Source organism: Suricata suricatta, chromosome 6 (genome assembly GCF_006229205.1).
Source record: "Suricata suricatta isolate VVHF042 chromosome 6, meerkat_22Aug2017_6uvM2_HiC, whole genome shotgun sequence".
Lineage (NCBI taxonomy): Eukaryota > Metazoa > Chordata > Mammalia > Carnivora > Herpestidae > Suricata > Suricata suricatta.
Window position 1 is genome coordinate 15,937,768 of NC_043705.1, and position 13,734 is coordinate 15,951,501.

The window sequence follows — 13,734 nt, forward strand, 5'->3', positions numbered from 1 at the left end:
AGCGTCTGCAATCCGCGCGTGTACCAAGGCGCAAGTAAAAGACGTCCAGAGCCCAGGCTGTTGAGAAGTTCTTTCGCTGCAGGCTTTTCCCACACTTGGGCCACTTGCGCTCGTTCTACGGCACAGGCCGCAAGTAGCGAGAGGCAGACACCTTCCGAGCTGGCTTGCACAGTGCCTTCTTCTCATCCTGGCAGCTTTGAACATCTCCACCTCCTTTAATTTAAAAAAAAAAAACAAAAAAACAGTTAATTTAAGGACCACAGTCCTTGGCCCTGCACCACCTCCTTCCGTGCTTGGTGCCTGCTCCTGGGTGACCTCTTCTTAGGCGAGTGGTTTTGAATCTTTTATTCATGTTCATTGCTCGACTCTAGGCCTTTCTGAATGTATTCTTGGTTCTCATTTTGGGGGTGCTAGATAATATTTCATTCCGTGGGCAAGAGGATTGCTCAGCTCATTTCATAAGAGTTCTGGCAGCAACTCCCTCTTGCTGACCTCCCCTCGAGACAGCAGCACTTGTATATGAGTGGCTGCTCTTCATCTCATGTCCGGCCTGTGAACTCTGCCCCTTGGAATATTTGACTCACTACTTACACCTGTGAAATTGAATTTAATGGGATTTATTTCCGAGTGTTTCTCTAACTCGCCATATTCATTTTTGAATTGTGTTGTCCTGCGGCATAAATGAGTCGCCCAGCCGTCTGTCCAACCTTGGATCCGTTGTCAGAACTCTATCATCAGAGCGATGAGTTAATGGATTAAGTGGCACTGAGTCTGAGGCCCGTCCCTGCACAGCAGTTCAAAACGGTCCTCTCGTAACACACGTAGGGGACGAGTGTCTCCTCGGTTGCACTCTGACCCAGCAGTGATGGCACTTAAACAATATTTCCCCCCATGTTCTGCTAACCTTGGGAGCCCCTGCCACTGCAGATTGTTAAATTCTAGAATTCCGTATGAAAGACACAGAAGCCATGAGTATAAACCCATGAATCCTTTCTGAATTCAGTGCAGTAGCAGATTTTGATCTACCAGAAAGAATCATTCAGAAGGTTAGCCCCACTGCCAGATAAATATTTTCATCCAGAGCTGAAAGCACTAATGAATTCTAATAGCAAGACAGCACACGGCCCGGTGGGGTTGCAATTGACAGAGAGGCAGAAAACAGAACAGGAGGGCCAGCGTGCCCTTTGGGGATCTGGCCTACAGCATCGGCCCAGCAGTGAGGGCTTCAGGCCCCAAGCCAAATAAAGAGTGTGCCCAGTAGCATCGCTGCCCCATTGGAGCCGAAACTAGGCTTCCTCAGCCAGACCATCAGGGGCCTGTGAACCCTGCCACTGTTGGCGCAGTTATCTACGTATGCCTATATTTCCGTAAGTGAGGTTCGCAGCTTTGATCCAATTTTAAAGGGATCCATGAATCATGGAGGGTTAAGAAGCCCTGTTCGTGAGATGGACAGTGATCCAACCTCAAAAACTGATAAAATAGTTGTTGGGAACTGATGTAACCAGAGATTCTGAGGAAAGAATGAACATTTGTTGAAGACTAATTGTGTGTCACAGATTCTTGGAGACAGCGTCTTGTCCTCACTCTAATCCCATGAGGTAGCCAGGGGGTCTTGCTCCAAAGGTCCATACGTCCTACCACACAACGTCCCTCTACAAAATGAAAATGACTAACCATTGAAAATTAATAAATCATAAGCCAGAACAATGGGAAATTTTAATTTGATATTTAAAATGTAATTTTATATATTACTTTATTTAAAAAAATTTTTTAATGTTTTATTTATTTTTGATACAGAGAGCGACAGAGCATGAGCGGAGGGAGGGGCAGAGAGAGAAGGAGACACAGAACTGGAAGCAGGCTCCAGGCTCTGAGCTAGCTGTCAGCCCAGAGCCTGACGCAGGGCTCGAACCCACGAACATGAGATCTGACCTGAGCCGAAATCGGAGGCTTAACCGACTGAGCCACCCAGGCGCCCCTAAAATTTTTTTTTAATGTTTGTTTATATTTGAGACCAAGAGAGACAGAGTGCCAACAAGCGAGGGGCAGAGACAGAGAGAGACACAGAATCTGAAACAGGCTCCAGACTCTGAGCCGAAATCAGATGCTTAACCGACTGAGTCACCCGGGTGCCCCTATATATTATTTTATAGTTGTTTATGTTTATAGAAAGTATTTTTTATTTATTATAGTTTTATATATATTGATTTACACCATTGAATAAAATTGGGTATTTAGACCTGACTGGGGTCCCAAGAAGGTGGCATGGTCCAGGGTGTAGTTTTAAGAAAGAGTGATCTTCTTCAATGGAAGCTTCTCAAGAAACAGAAAAAGAGGGGCACCTGGGTGGCTCAGTCAGTTAAGCATCCAGCTTCGGCTCAGGTCATAATCTCACAGTTCGTGGGTTCAAGCCCCGTGTCGGGCTCTGTGCTGATAGCTAGCTCAGAGCCTGGAGCCTGCTTTCAATTCTGTGTCTCCCTCTCTCTCTGACCTCCCCTGATCACACTGTCTCTTTCTCTCAAAAATAAATAAAAAACATTAAAAAAATGTTTTTTTAATTAAAAAAAAAAAGAAACAGAAAAAGATGTAAATAGAACACTCGTGAGGCCCCACATCACTGCTGGGCTTCTCAGAGAGTGACATCGTGTGTTTATGAACCGAAAGATTTAGTTGAAACTAATTTAATTTCTCTTGTGCATCTTGTACTGATTAACAAGTCACTTCAATTGTACATATATATTACGTTAGGTAAATTCTACCATTTTACACTCTACCTCTGTTTGGATTGAAATATTAATTATTTTCTTACACGTCTTAGCAGAGTTTAGGAAGAGCTGCCACAATGTAACTGAATGCTTAACTCACCCCTCACTGCTACTTTCTTTATGTAAATCCTGAAATCCATATTGGTGACTTTTATGAAAAATATATTTTAGACTTTTCAGTGAATATTTAACAAAAATGCTCACCAATTTCTGGAATTTTCTATGTTCCTTTTTTTTTTTTTTTTTGCAAGTATATCTTACCTAAAAAAAAAAAAACAAAGCGATCATCTCCTTGTAGGACTCTGTTTGGGGAAGCTGAGCAGGATTAATTCCTGCCCTGGTGTTGCAATGTAAACAGCTTTTTGCCTGTCTTTCGTCATTAACGATCATGCTGTAGATATAGCCAGTGCATTGTAAGCCAATCTGTCAAGGCAAATAAACAATTCACCTTGTTAAAATTCCCTAAATCTTGCATTAATAAAACCAAACTAAGCCCCTGAACACTCGAGAGATGTCTTCCTCCATACTGCGGTGATGGATGGCATGTCTAAAGATCCTGGAAATTAAGTAGTTCAGGTCATTAAAAGTGTCCCACTCTTGTTATTGATTTAATTTATTTTAAAAGGTGGGGGTGGAGATAAGAGTGTTACCCCCCCTCCCATTTTTTTTTTAATCTGAAAGCTACCACTTGAACACAGAATTAAAACTATTGCCTGGGTGAACAGCTTTGCATTCGTTAGAGCTTGGGCTTTATTATTCAGATAGGCACTGTATCATCCTCTGAAACAGATGCCTTGAGACAAGGAGATAATCATTGCAACTTGATGGCAAGCCTTCCTTAGGAGCTTTGAATATATGATGATTGTTACAACCTTTGAGTTCCAGGCAATGAAATAGTGACTGTAGAGGCACTCCCAAAATTTCCTCAAGTAGATAAAAATGTAGATGGTCAGTGGAAATAGCGAAAGCATGCCTCTGCCAAGAGGTTTTTTTTTCCTATTTTTGGCATTTTTTGTTTTCCTTTCTTTTTTTTTACTTTTTAAAATATTCATTTATTTTTGAGAGAGAGAGAGAGACAGCAGGAGTGGGGAGGAGCAGAGAGAGAGGGAAACACAGAATCCGAAGCAGGCTCTAGGCTCTGAGCTGTCAGCACGGAGCCCGACATGGGGCTCGAACCCACAGACTGTGAGATCATGACCTGAGCCGAAGTTGGCTGAGCCGACTGAGCCACCCAGGCACCCCTGTTTTCCTACTTTCTACTTAACTTTCCTTAAGCCATGGTGGGTATAGCTGGTTCTGCAAGGAATAGGAAGAGACCAGGACAGAGCTGGCTTTCCACAAGAGTCTCGTGCAGGCTCTGAACAGCAGGAAGGTGGAGCCACTAGCGTAGGGCGGGGCTCAGCCTGTGTCTTTCATTCCACTTCTGTGTCCTGAACTGGGGACCTTTCTGGAAACTGTGCTAGAAATGCAACCACCCAGTATATAAATTATGACTAAAAGCAACAGATTATACTGAGTTACCCATCACGCTGCATAGCTGTTCCTGCTCAGCCATGCCAGTGACACTTGACCGTCACTTCTCACTGTCGTGTAAACAACACATGTGTGTTGAGACGTCGGGAGGGGAACCGTGATAAAACAGGAAAATGACCCTTGAAAAGAGTTTTATTGCTTTCAGAGATCATTGTACCATCTTTGATGCTTTGACCATGGTCTTTGAAAAACAAAACAAAAACAAGGTACAGGGAGGGAAGGTAGATGTGCAGTTGGTTCACACACCATGGTGCTCTTTTTAAAAAAATAGGTCCTCATGAAAGCACACTCTCTAGTTCTCCAGTAGATTTCTCCTTGCACTTGCTAAGTCGGAGAGCCGAGAACCGCCATGGTTCTGCCATTACGCCACCTCCTTGTGGAGTTCCCTAAATGGAAGAGCAGTATAGATTTGTTTTTAGTATATACGCTGATTTACACTTAGTGGTAAAGTTGTTACTGACCCTTTAAGTGGAGCTGTCCAAAGAGCAATTAATGTCAGTTGATCCTAAAGCCCGAAGAGGCGAGGGCTGAGGGATCTTGTCTCAATCTTCCAGTTAACAAAGCCAAATGTAGTATTCCCTAAACAGGAGCGATTCTTGTAGACACATACACACAGCCCAGACCACGTTATGAGTCAGTAGGGAAACTTTGATGTATATATCTTAGCAGTAGTATTGACATGCCCAGGTTTTTAAAATACTCTGATCAGGGGCGCCTGGGTGGCTCAGTTGGTTAAATGTCCGACTTCAGCTCAGGTCGTGATCTTGCAGTCTGTGAGATCGAGCCCCGCGTCAGGCTCTGAGCTGCAGGCACAGCCAGTTTCAGATTCTGTGTCTCCCCTTCCCTGCTCATGTTCTGTCTCAAAAATAAATAAGCACTAAAAAATAATAAAATAAAATAAAGTACTCTGATCAGAATCTCTCTGAAGGCAAGAACTACTTCTGCCTTGTCGCCCACTGTCTTGAGCCCTTGCCAGCCTCTGACACGCAGTAGATGTTCTGTGCATGCAGCCTACGTGAGAAAATAGATACAGTCAACAGCTTACGGACACTGACCAGCAGGCATGTCTCCTGAATTCTTGGTGGGGGAATGGGGACCACTCCCTGTACTCAAAGTGCTAAGAACTTTGATAGCTGGTCGTGGTCTTTGGAAGTAGTTCGTTTGATACATAGCCTCACAAATTTTACCTTGTACGTTCTGTTCTCTGCTTTCCTTCACAGGCTGTCATTTTAGAGAATGAAGAGCTCCCCAAGCTGTTCCTTGATTTCCTAAACGTGCGGCACTTGCCCTCTCTACCAAAGGCAGAGAGTTGTGGGTAAGGACTGTTGCTCACGCATGGGGCGTGGATTTGAAACTACTCTGCAGCACTCAGTGGCCTAACCTAACCCCAGGGGTACTGGAAGGGCCAGCCTGGCCGCACCCATCTCGGCTGGGACAGCGCTCACGCGCCCCCTGCCTGCAGTCAAAGGAATTCCCCCTCCAGCCCTCGTCCCTATATTGTGGCCAAACGGCCAAGGCCCAGTAACTCAGCTTTAGACTCAAGGAATCGACTTTTTAAATTCTGCTCCATGGAGTGATGTTACATGGCGGGAATTATGAATCTAGATAGCCTGTGAGAGACTCGTGTGTTTATTTGTGGATCCTTGGGCCAAGTCTATATCCCCGTACACGTACATTCGCGTAGTCATAAAGCTGAGAAGGACCTTAGAGATGATTTTACCTCACTGACTTACTGTAGGGTGGAGTAAACCGAGACACAGGGGCTAAGCGTCTTTCCCCGAATCTGTCACCTTGCAGCTGGCAGGGCCAAGGCCTTCCTCCCCCCAGACCCATCTACTGAGGGGCTGCAGACCCCATTCCTTGTCTCCCACGGAACCAAACATTTGATCCCCTCAGCGTTTGGAAAGTGTTCCTCTGAAGAGCTGACCCTGAGACCAGCCCCTCCCCCGGCCCTGGGCTCCCGGTGTGGAGCCCGCCGCCAGGCAGTTAGCAACACGGCGGACCTGCTCAGTCCATTTGCGAGTCCAGGCCGAGGAAAGGGTTGTGCTCACACAGACGACAGACTCCAGCTGGCCGCACCCACAGCTGGGCGAGAGGCTGCAGACACCCCTCACGGGCAGGGGTTGCTCGGGGCCGCTTTCCACGCACCCCGGAGCGAGAATTACAGCCCCTGCTCCCCAAATAACAGGCGTTGTCAGCGTGTCCTGTGCCGACGTGTGTGCATTTGCTACGAGGTTGGGCTTTACAGAGGGATGTCTTTAAGAAGAAATCTGGGCATTGAAAGAGTGCAATCTTTTCTCCACTCTTTAAGCCTGAAAGTAAAACCGTAAGGTTTTTAAGTGATGGTCTGGAAAATTGAAATTCAAGAATATCGTGCTCTTAAGATTCTTTAGAAGGAGGCCTCAGTCATGCTGTGTGACTCTGTGAAAACACCTCTCTTTTCACAATTTCAGAGCTCTAAGAATATTGGCTATTTTTTCCTTGGTTGGCAGAAACATTCACCCAACTTTTTTCCTCTTCTTTTAAAAAAATTTTAGATCGTTTGATGAGACAGAATCTGAAGAATCAAGGTAAGAACTAATACTTGTCTGTCAAGACTTACATAAAACCAGGAACAGGACTGTGGTTCTGTGAAATGCTTAATGACCGTGGTGGAAGGATGTCAAGCCATGATCTCCTTGAACACGTTCGTTGGCACCTTGATTTTCACATTATAAAACATTTGATCGGAAGTTAGAGAAGGAGCTGGTTTTATCCAGGAGAGAAGGCATCAGAGCCCTACATTGTTTTGGGCAAGTCATAAGAATACCATTTTATCAATAATGGTGCTATGAAATTCAGAAAGACGCACTTTTCAGCAGTGATTTATCATACAAATGGTAGATCTGCTTCACATTCCACAAAGACATGTTCAGAAGGTGAGCGCCAGCTTGCTCCTTGCCCGGATCTCCCCTTGCCATCCTTCACCCACGCGGTTAGATACAGAAACCTTGAGATGTCCCCACACAGCAGTTTGATCCCCTCAAAGCTAGTTTGTAGTGTTTTCTGTTTACCGTCGTCCCCTGATGCTGACATGCCTGTTCTTGACCTTTCCAGCAAACTGTCCCACCAGCCGGTGCTGCTCTTCCTCAGGGACCCATTCGTCTTGCCTGCAGCCAGCGGTAATCAAACCTGTCATCTGCTAACAGCTCTTTACTGATCTGACCCTGCGCCACATAAACCACATTTTTAATACAGGTCTAACAGAGTGACATTGGTCCAGGGCTTAATAATCTGCCAATAAGCCCATGCTCTTGGTGTAAGAGACATTCAGAATTTTAATTGGGGCCAGCCTTTCGGCAAGCAGTGTTATTTTTCTTTCTCCTCTACCAGGTGATTTTGAATGAGAGTAATGAGGAAAGGTCTTGATCATCTCTTCATTTTCATTTTTATTTTTTGGATCATGTTATTTTGGTCTCTGCTTGTTCTTATCCAGACGCTGAGGTTTGACTCCAAGGCTCTGGTTCTTTTTTATTTAAAAAGTGCTGCGTAGTTACACTACATGCGTATCTCTACTGCCATTTCAGTTACAGCATCTTAGATGATAGAATGTACATTTTCAAAAGATATATGCTTCAATATAATGAATTTAAGCATTAATATAATCAATGTTTTAGCTTTGGCCCTCTCTTTGTGCCAAGAAATTTAAATTACTCAGAGTCCCTCTCAAAATGTTCCCTTGCCCAGCCAGCCCTCTGTGAGTACATTCTCAGACATTATCTCATTTAATTTTTTTTAACAGCATTAAGAACTAGGCTGGGCAGGTATCATCACTGGCTAATGAGAGAATCAGGGCTCAAGGGGGTCTCTGACTTGCCTGGTCTCCGCGGCTGCCGGGCAGACCCCTGCCGCCTGACTTCTCCTGTGCGCTCTTCGCATAGAGTGAATGTTCAGCCCTTGTCTCTGAGACTAACTAACTAGCATGACAGCTAACTAGCAATAGATAAATTATCTGTTGGAACTATTCCTCCATCCTGACAATAACACCTTATCGCCAGCGAGAGCGAGAGGACCGTGCCGTAGCTGCAGTCCGTGCATGGAGAGCACGGACTTTGCTGTCAGTTTAAAGACAGCCGGCGGGACACAGCCCGGCTCTGTCGGAGCAGAACCCTGCTCAGAGAAAGCAGCCTTTGCTAGACAAGAGGATGGGCTCGTAGTATTTTTCCTATGAAATCGTTTCAGTGAGGAATAATTCATTGCCTTTCCCTATCATCTGCTTCCCGTGTTTAAAAAATACACGTTAAGGGCGCCTGGTGTCTTAGTCGGTTAGGTGTCCCACGGCAGCTCAGGTCACGACCTCACAGTTGTCAAGTTCAGGCCCTGCAGCGGGCTCTGTGCTGACAGCTCAGAGCCTGGTGCCTGCTTTGGGTTCTGTGTCTCCCTCTATTTCTGTCCTCTCCCCTGCTCACGTGCACTCTCTCTCTCTCTCTCTCTCTCTCTCTCTCTCTCTCTCTCTCTCAAAAATAAATAAACATTAAAATTTTTGAAAAAAGAAAAGCACCCACTATTCCATTCACTTTGAGAAGAGCCCTGCCCATTTTTTCCCTTTACAGTAGCGATCACTGACTTGTCCCTTCTTTCTCTCTGTCGTGCTCACCTGCTGAATCTCCAGCATCTTGCACATGCTCAGCACTCACAACCAATACAGCACCTTGACCTCTGCTGGGAACACCCCTCTCCCAGACAAGGTGTGCACCCAGGTGCCTGTGAGGACAGCTGGCCGCTCACCCTCGTTCACAAGCACCTGCACACACAGGTCCCTCCTCACCCCCTGTCCTGTCGCTCTCAAGCCCCGTGCCCTGTTTCATTTTCCCCCTCTGCCTTTAACCCACTGCTGCACCTGTTCAGATGGTGCAGAATTACTCCACATTAAGTCATGGAATTTTCCTTTGGTCTTTTTCCCTCAACTTACTTACTTAAATCCACTTAAACTAAACATGCTGATGATGTAATTTCACTAACCTTCAAATACACTTCTGGTGTATTTGGGTGGCAAAGGATAAATGCCTATATGCTAATAATGCATATTCATATGTCCTGTTTGCGCATCAAATTGAAAATTGATTACTATTATTATAGGGGCATCTGCATGGCTCATTCGGTTAAGCTTCATGATCTCACGGATCGTGGGTTCGAGCCCCATATCAGGCTCTTTGCTGACAGCTTGGAGCCTGGAGCCTGCTTCAGATTCTGTGTCTCCCTCCCTCTCTCTCTCTCTGTGTTTCTTCTCTGCCTGTACTCTGGCTCTCTGGCTCTCAAAAATAAAGAATTTTTTAAAAATAGTAATAAAAAAGAAAATTGATGGGGCACCTGGTTGGCTCAGTCGGTTAAGCCTCCGATTTCGGCTGAGGTCAGATCTCACGTTCGTGGGTTCAAGCCACACGTCGGGCTCTGTGCTGACAGCTAGCTCAGAGCCTGGAGCCTGCTTCTGGTTCTGTGTCTCCTTCTCTCTCTGCCCCTCCCCCTCTCATGCTCTGTCTCTCTCTGTATCAAAAATAAATAAAACATTTAAAAAAATTAAAAAAAAGAAAATTGATCAATATTTCAATTTATGGCTCTTGGTTTCAGTATACTTCTGTGGGGGAGAAAGACTTTTAGAATTAAAATGAACTTAGCAAAATCATGGCTTCTGGTTGAGATCAAAATATGTAAGTTCAACATATGAAAGATATGTTTTATGGAAAATAATGTTACCGTGTTGGATATAAGCAAACAGTAAGAAATCAAGGGTCATTGCCTGGAAGTGATTGAATGCTCATGTACCGAGATATTTTTTTTAGGTTTATTTATTTATTTTAAGAGAGAGAGAGCACAAGCAGGGGAGGAACAGAGAGAGAGAGAGTCCCAGGCAGGCTCTGTGCTCTGAGCACAGAGCCAGACACAGGGCTCGATCTCACAAACCACGAGATCATGACCTGAGTTGAGATCAAGAGTCAGATGCTTAATGGACTGAGCCGCCCAGGCGCCCCCTGGAGATACTTTTAAAGCCTATTTTGTCTGCGTATTCATTTGCGGGTCTCCCTGGCTAGCCTAGAGGCTCCGTGGCGTGGGCAGGGACTGCTGTCTACTTACACCCCCAGGAATTAGACAGTACTTGTTACGTGATGGGAGCCGGAACTTGCCATGTGCCCAGGGCGGGTTCAGATGCTTTGTTTCCCCTGCCAGTTTCCACAGCAACCTATCAGGTAGGTACTAGTATCAAATCCCTCCCTAGTCCCATGGAAACCCTTACCTCTTTGAACACGTTCTTTTCTACTCCAAATGGCAGAACACAATTCACTTCCTTCTCACTCTGCTTAAAACCCTTCACGAGTGGTGCAGTTTTCAGATAAAGCCACAATTCCTGGGCTTGAGTTGGCCTTCCTAGCCTCAGGCCTCTTTCCTCATTCCCTGTTGTTTCTCTCTTTTTGTTTTTGTTTTTTGTTTGTTAGTTTGTTTAGGCTTATTTGTTTTTGAGAGAGAGAGGTAAAGAGAGAGACAGTGTGAGTGCGGGAGGGGGACAGAGGATCCGAGGCAGGCTCTGTGCTGACAGCAGTGAGCATAATGAGAGGCTCAGACCCACAAACCGTGAGATCACAATCTGAGTTGAAATTACGAGTCAGACCCTTAACCCGCTGAGTCACCAGGCGGCCCTCGTTCCCTTCTCCACCCTGGCCTTCCTTTCAGCCTTTGAACCTTCCAGGCTCCCTCCTGTCACAGATGTGCCAGCTGGCTAGCTCCTCTGCCTAGTCCGCCCCTCCAAGAACCTTTCTGCCCTCCCTCTCGAGTGGTTTTACAGAGTAGGAACTCTACAGAGCTTGGGTTACTACATGAACATACTAGCTTTTGTCTTAAGGTATTGGACAACCGATTTCCTCATGTAATAACCATATTATTTTAAGTGATAGGCTTTAGCATAAATCCTGGGTATAATCATGTGCAGCTTGAGGTTTGGAAATTGAGCCTCTAAGCCGTGTGATGCGTAGGTCCCCTTGCAACTTACCCATTCAGATTTTGCCTGCTCTGATCAGGAACGTGGCGCCCCATCCCCACCCCTCTGGGTGTCAAACGAGGCTGGTGTTTCAAGTGTGCCGAGATGGTTTCCGTCAGAAATGTGCCCTGTTAGGTTAGGAGGACGGCCCCCCGATGTTACTGCTCCCTGGAAGCTCACGAAAGAGCCTATCATGCTCGAGACAGCTTGGACTAAAGGCTCCCGTAAACCACAATGGAAAAACTGCAGCAGGCTATTCCCTGTAGAAATCTTGGAATTCCTTCAAGTATATTGAGATTTTGTTAGAAATTGAATTGCCAGTGTAATCCATCTTCCTTGTGAGAAAACATTCAGATAAAGAGCTGGGGCCTAGCAGCATTAACCATTAGAACATCCCTTAAATCAATAAGCTACAAATCTGGCCGTGCATTCCTGCAGCGTCTGGTCCTACACTCAAGTGGCTCTAGGCCAAGGCAACAGTGACAGATAACGCATCCGAAACAAGGTGATGCGGGTCCCTAAGTTACTCTGGGCCTCACCTCATTAAATTCCACCAAAGGCAATTGTATTTCACTGATAGCGCATGAGAAAAGCTGCGTTCCTTTTGTTTTTCAGATTTTCCAAATGTGGTTATTGAAGGAGTTCTCCACGGGGTATTTTACCCTCATCTGCAGCCCAGGTAGAAATCCTCCATGGCTGGAAGGAGCTGAAGCAGGCTTCACGGAAATCGATGCCTACCAAATTAACCTAAACTCTGTGACATAGCAGCTCTAGCTAGTGGTCAAATTCACAGCCCAGCTTAATTCAGGGCAGGGACGTTTCCATTAGAATGGTGCTTTTAAAAATAGAAACTGAACACACGCCCCCACCCCGGCGGTGCTGAGGTTGAGGCTGCAAGTTGAGGAGATGGTAGCTGCCACTTTCGGAGCAGGTGAGAAGAAGGTTGTAGAATGGCCCTTTGAGCACGGAGCGAAACCAGACGAAGTCACTCTCTGCTTAGGTTGCACCATTTGCTAATTGAACATCTTATCCTGGAACATCTGGAGACTGATCTGCTTTGGTAACTTGCTGTGGTTGCTGCTGTTCCGATTTTATGACACTCATCTTTTCATCATGAGATTTTCTCAGTCGGCGATAGATACATTCTCAAGCGCCGGCGCCAGGGGAGTATCACAGAAACGCCCTGTGCTAACTGTGAGGACGGAACTAAACTGGAAATTGTGTTTTTCTGTCCACGTTAGGACATGTTTTAAAAGTCATGTCATTTCTATTTACAGTGCAGTAGCGTTGCGTCCTAGCTAGGGACTAGCTTCCAGTGTCAGTACCTAAAATGAAATGGAGTATCCCGATTATCCCCGACCGCCCTTCAGGAAGACGCCGTCTTGAAAATCTGTACATCCAGCACATTCGGGTTTTCTGCCAACGTCGGGAGAAATGGCCGTTTCTTCCACTGAAGACCAGTGGGAATTGTTAGTGTTTGTTTAGGACAATTTTGTACACAACTACGTACCTTTTCACACTAGAATGAGACTGAGTCCCTCAAGATGCTTTCCAAGAGGCAGATATGACCTGACTCACTGAGGAGACACCAGAGTGACAAGCCTCGCTTCGATTTCCTCAAGGTTCTTCCGCGTCATCCAGGTTTCCTCGTTCGTTCAATAAGTGGAGCTGTCACCAGAGTAGTCATTTCCCGTTTCGTTTCCTTTTCACTGACCTCCTGTGTGGAGTCTGCGGAAGTTAAGTGTGTCTGTGACCCCCTCCGCTCGACATCGCACACACGTTCATATCTGGAGGAGCAGAGGATGAAAATCATACGCAAGCATGATGTCTGTGCGTATTCAGGCATTTCATGGAAAACTAATCAAGAGCTAGCCTATTTATGGTAATTAATTTTACTAAGCTGCTTTGTGGGGGACAAATATTTGGATTCAAGATGAATAACTGAATCATGGTTTTTGGTTAGGATTATATATATAGGTTTCAAGCCTGCTGCAAACGTTTAGGGATACATTTACAATAGCTCTGTGACTTCATGCTGGAAACAGGCAAGGACTAAATAATCAAGTGTCATGAACCAAAAATAACTGAATGCTCAAGTGTTGGAGATATTTTTTAAATATTTCGTTGTTAGCTATTTTGAGTTAAATAAAAATGAAGAACAAGAAATATTTCAATTTGTCTTCTCGCATTTTATTGGAAACACCAATTGCATCTTGTCTCTTTGTACACACACACAACTTCTCACATACTCACATTTATCTCTATTCTAGGAGTTAAATTACTGCATTTCTGAAGCCAGTAGATACCCATTAAATAGTTGATGATTTCCCAAGATAGTAAGAAGTTTTTTTTTAATATAAAAACCAAGCAGTGTTGATGGCACACGCCTCAAGAAACGTTTTTTGAGTGTTTTTTTAGTGATGACTT

At 45.2% G+C, this 13,734-nt stretch overlaps 1 protein-coding gene across 1 annotated transcript in view; it reads left to right on the forward strand.

Annotated features, from left to right (window-relative positions):
* Window positions 1–13,477, forward strand: part of SNX24 (sorting nexin 24) — a 156,105-nt gene extending 142,628 nt beyond the window's left edge. The window contains exons 7-10 of the mRNA XM_029941154.1: window positions 5,519–5,613; window positions 6,836–6,868; window positions 7,395–7,459; window positions 11,923–13,477. Coding sequence (XP_029797014.1) covers window positions 5,519–5,613; window positions 6,836–6,868; window positions 7,395–7,459; window positions 11,923–11,990 — 261 coding nt within the window. The 3' untranslated portion in view covers window positions 11,991–13,477. The remainder of the gene's footprint in view (window positions 1–5,518; window positions 5,614–6,835; window positions 6,869–7,394; window positions 7,460–11,922) is intronic.
* Window positions 13,478–13,734: the final 257 nt, after the last annotated feature.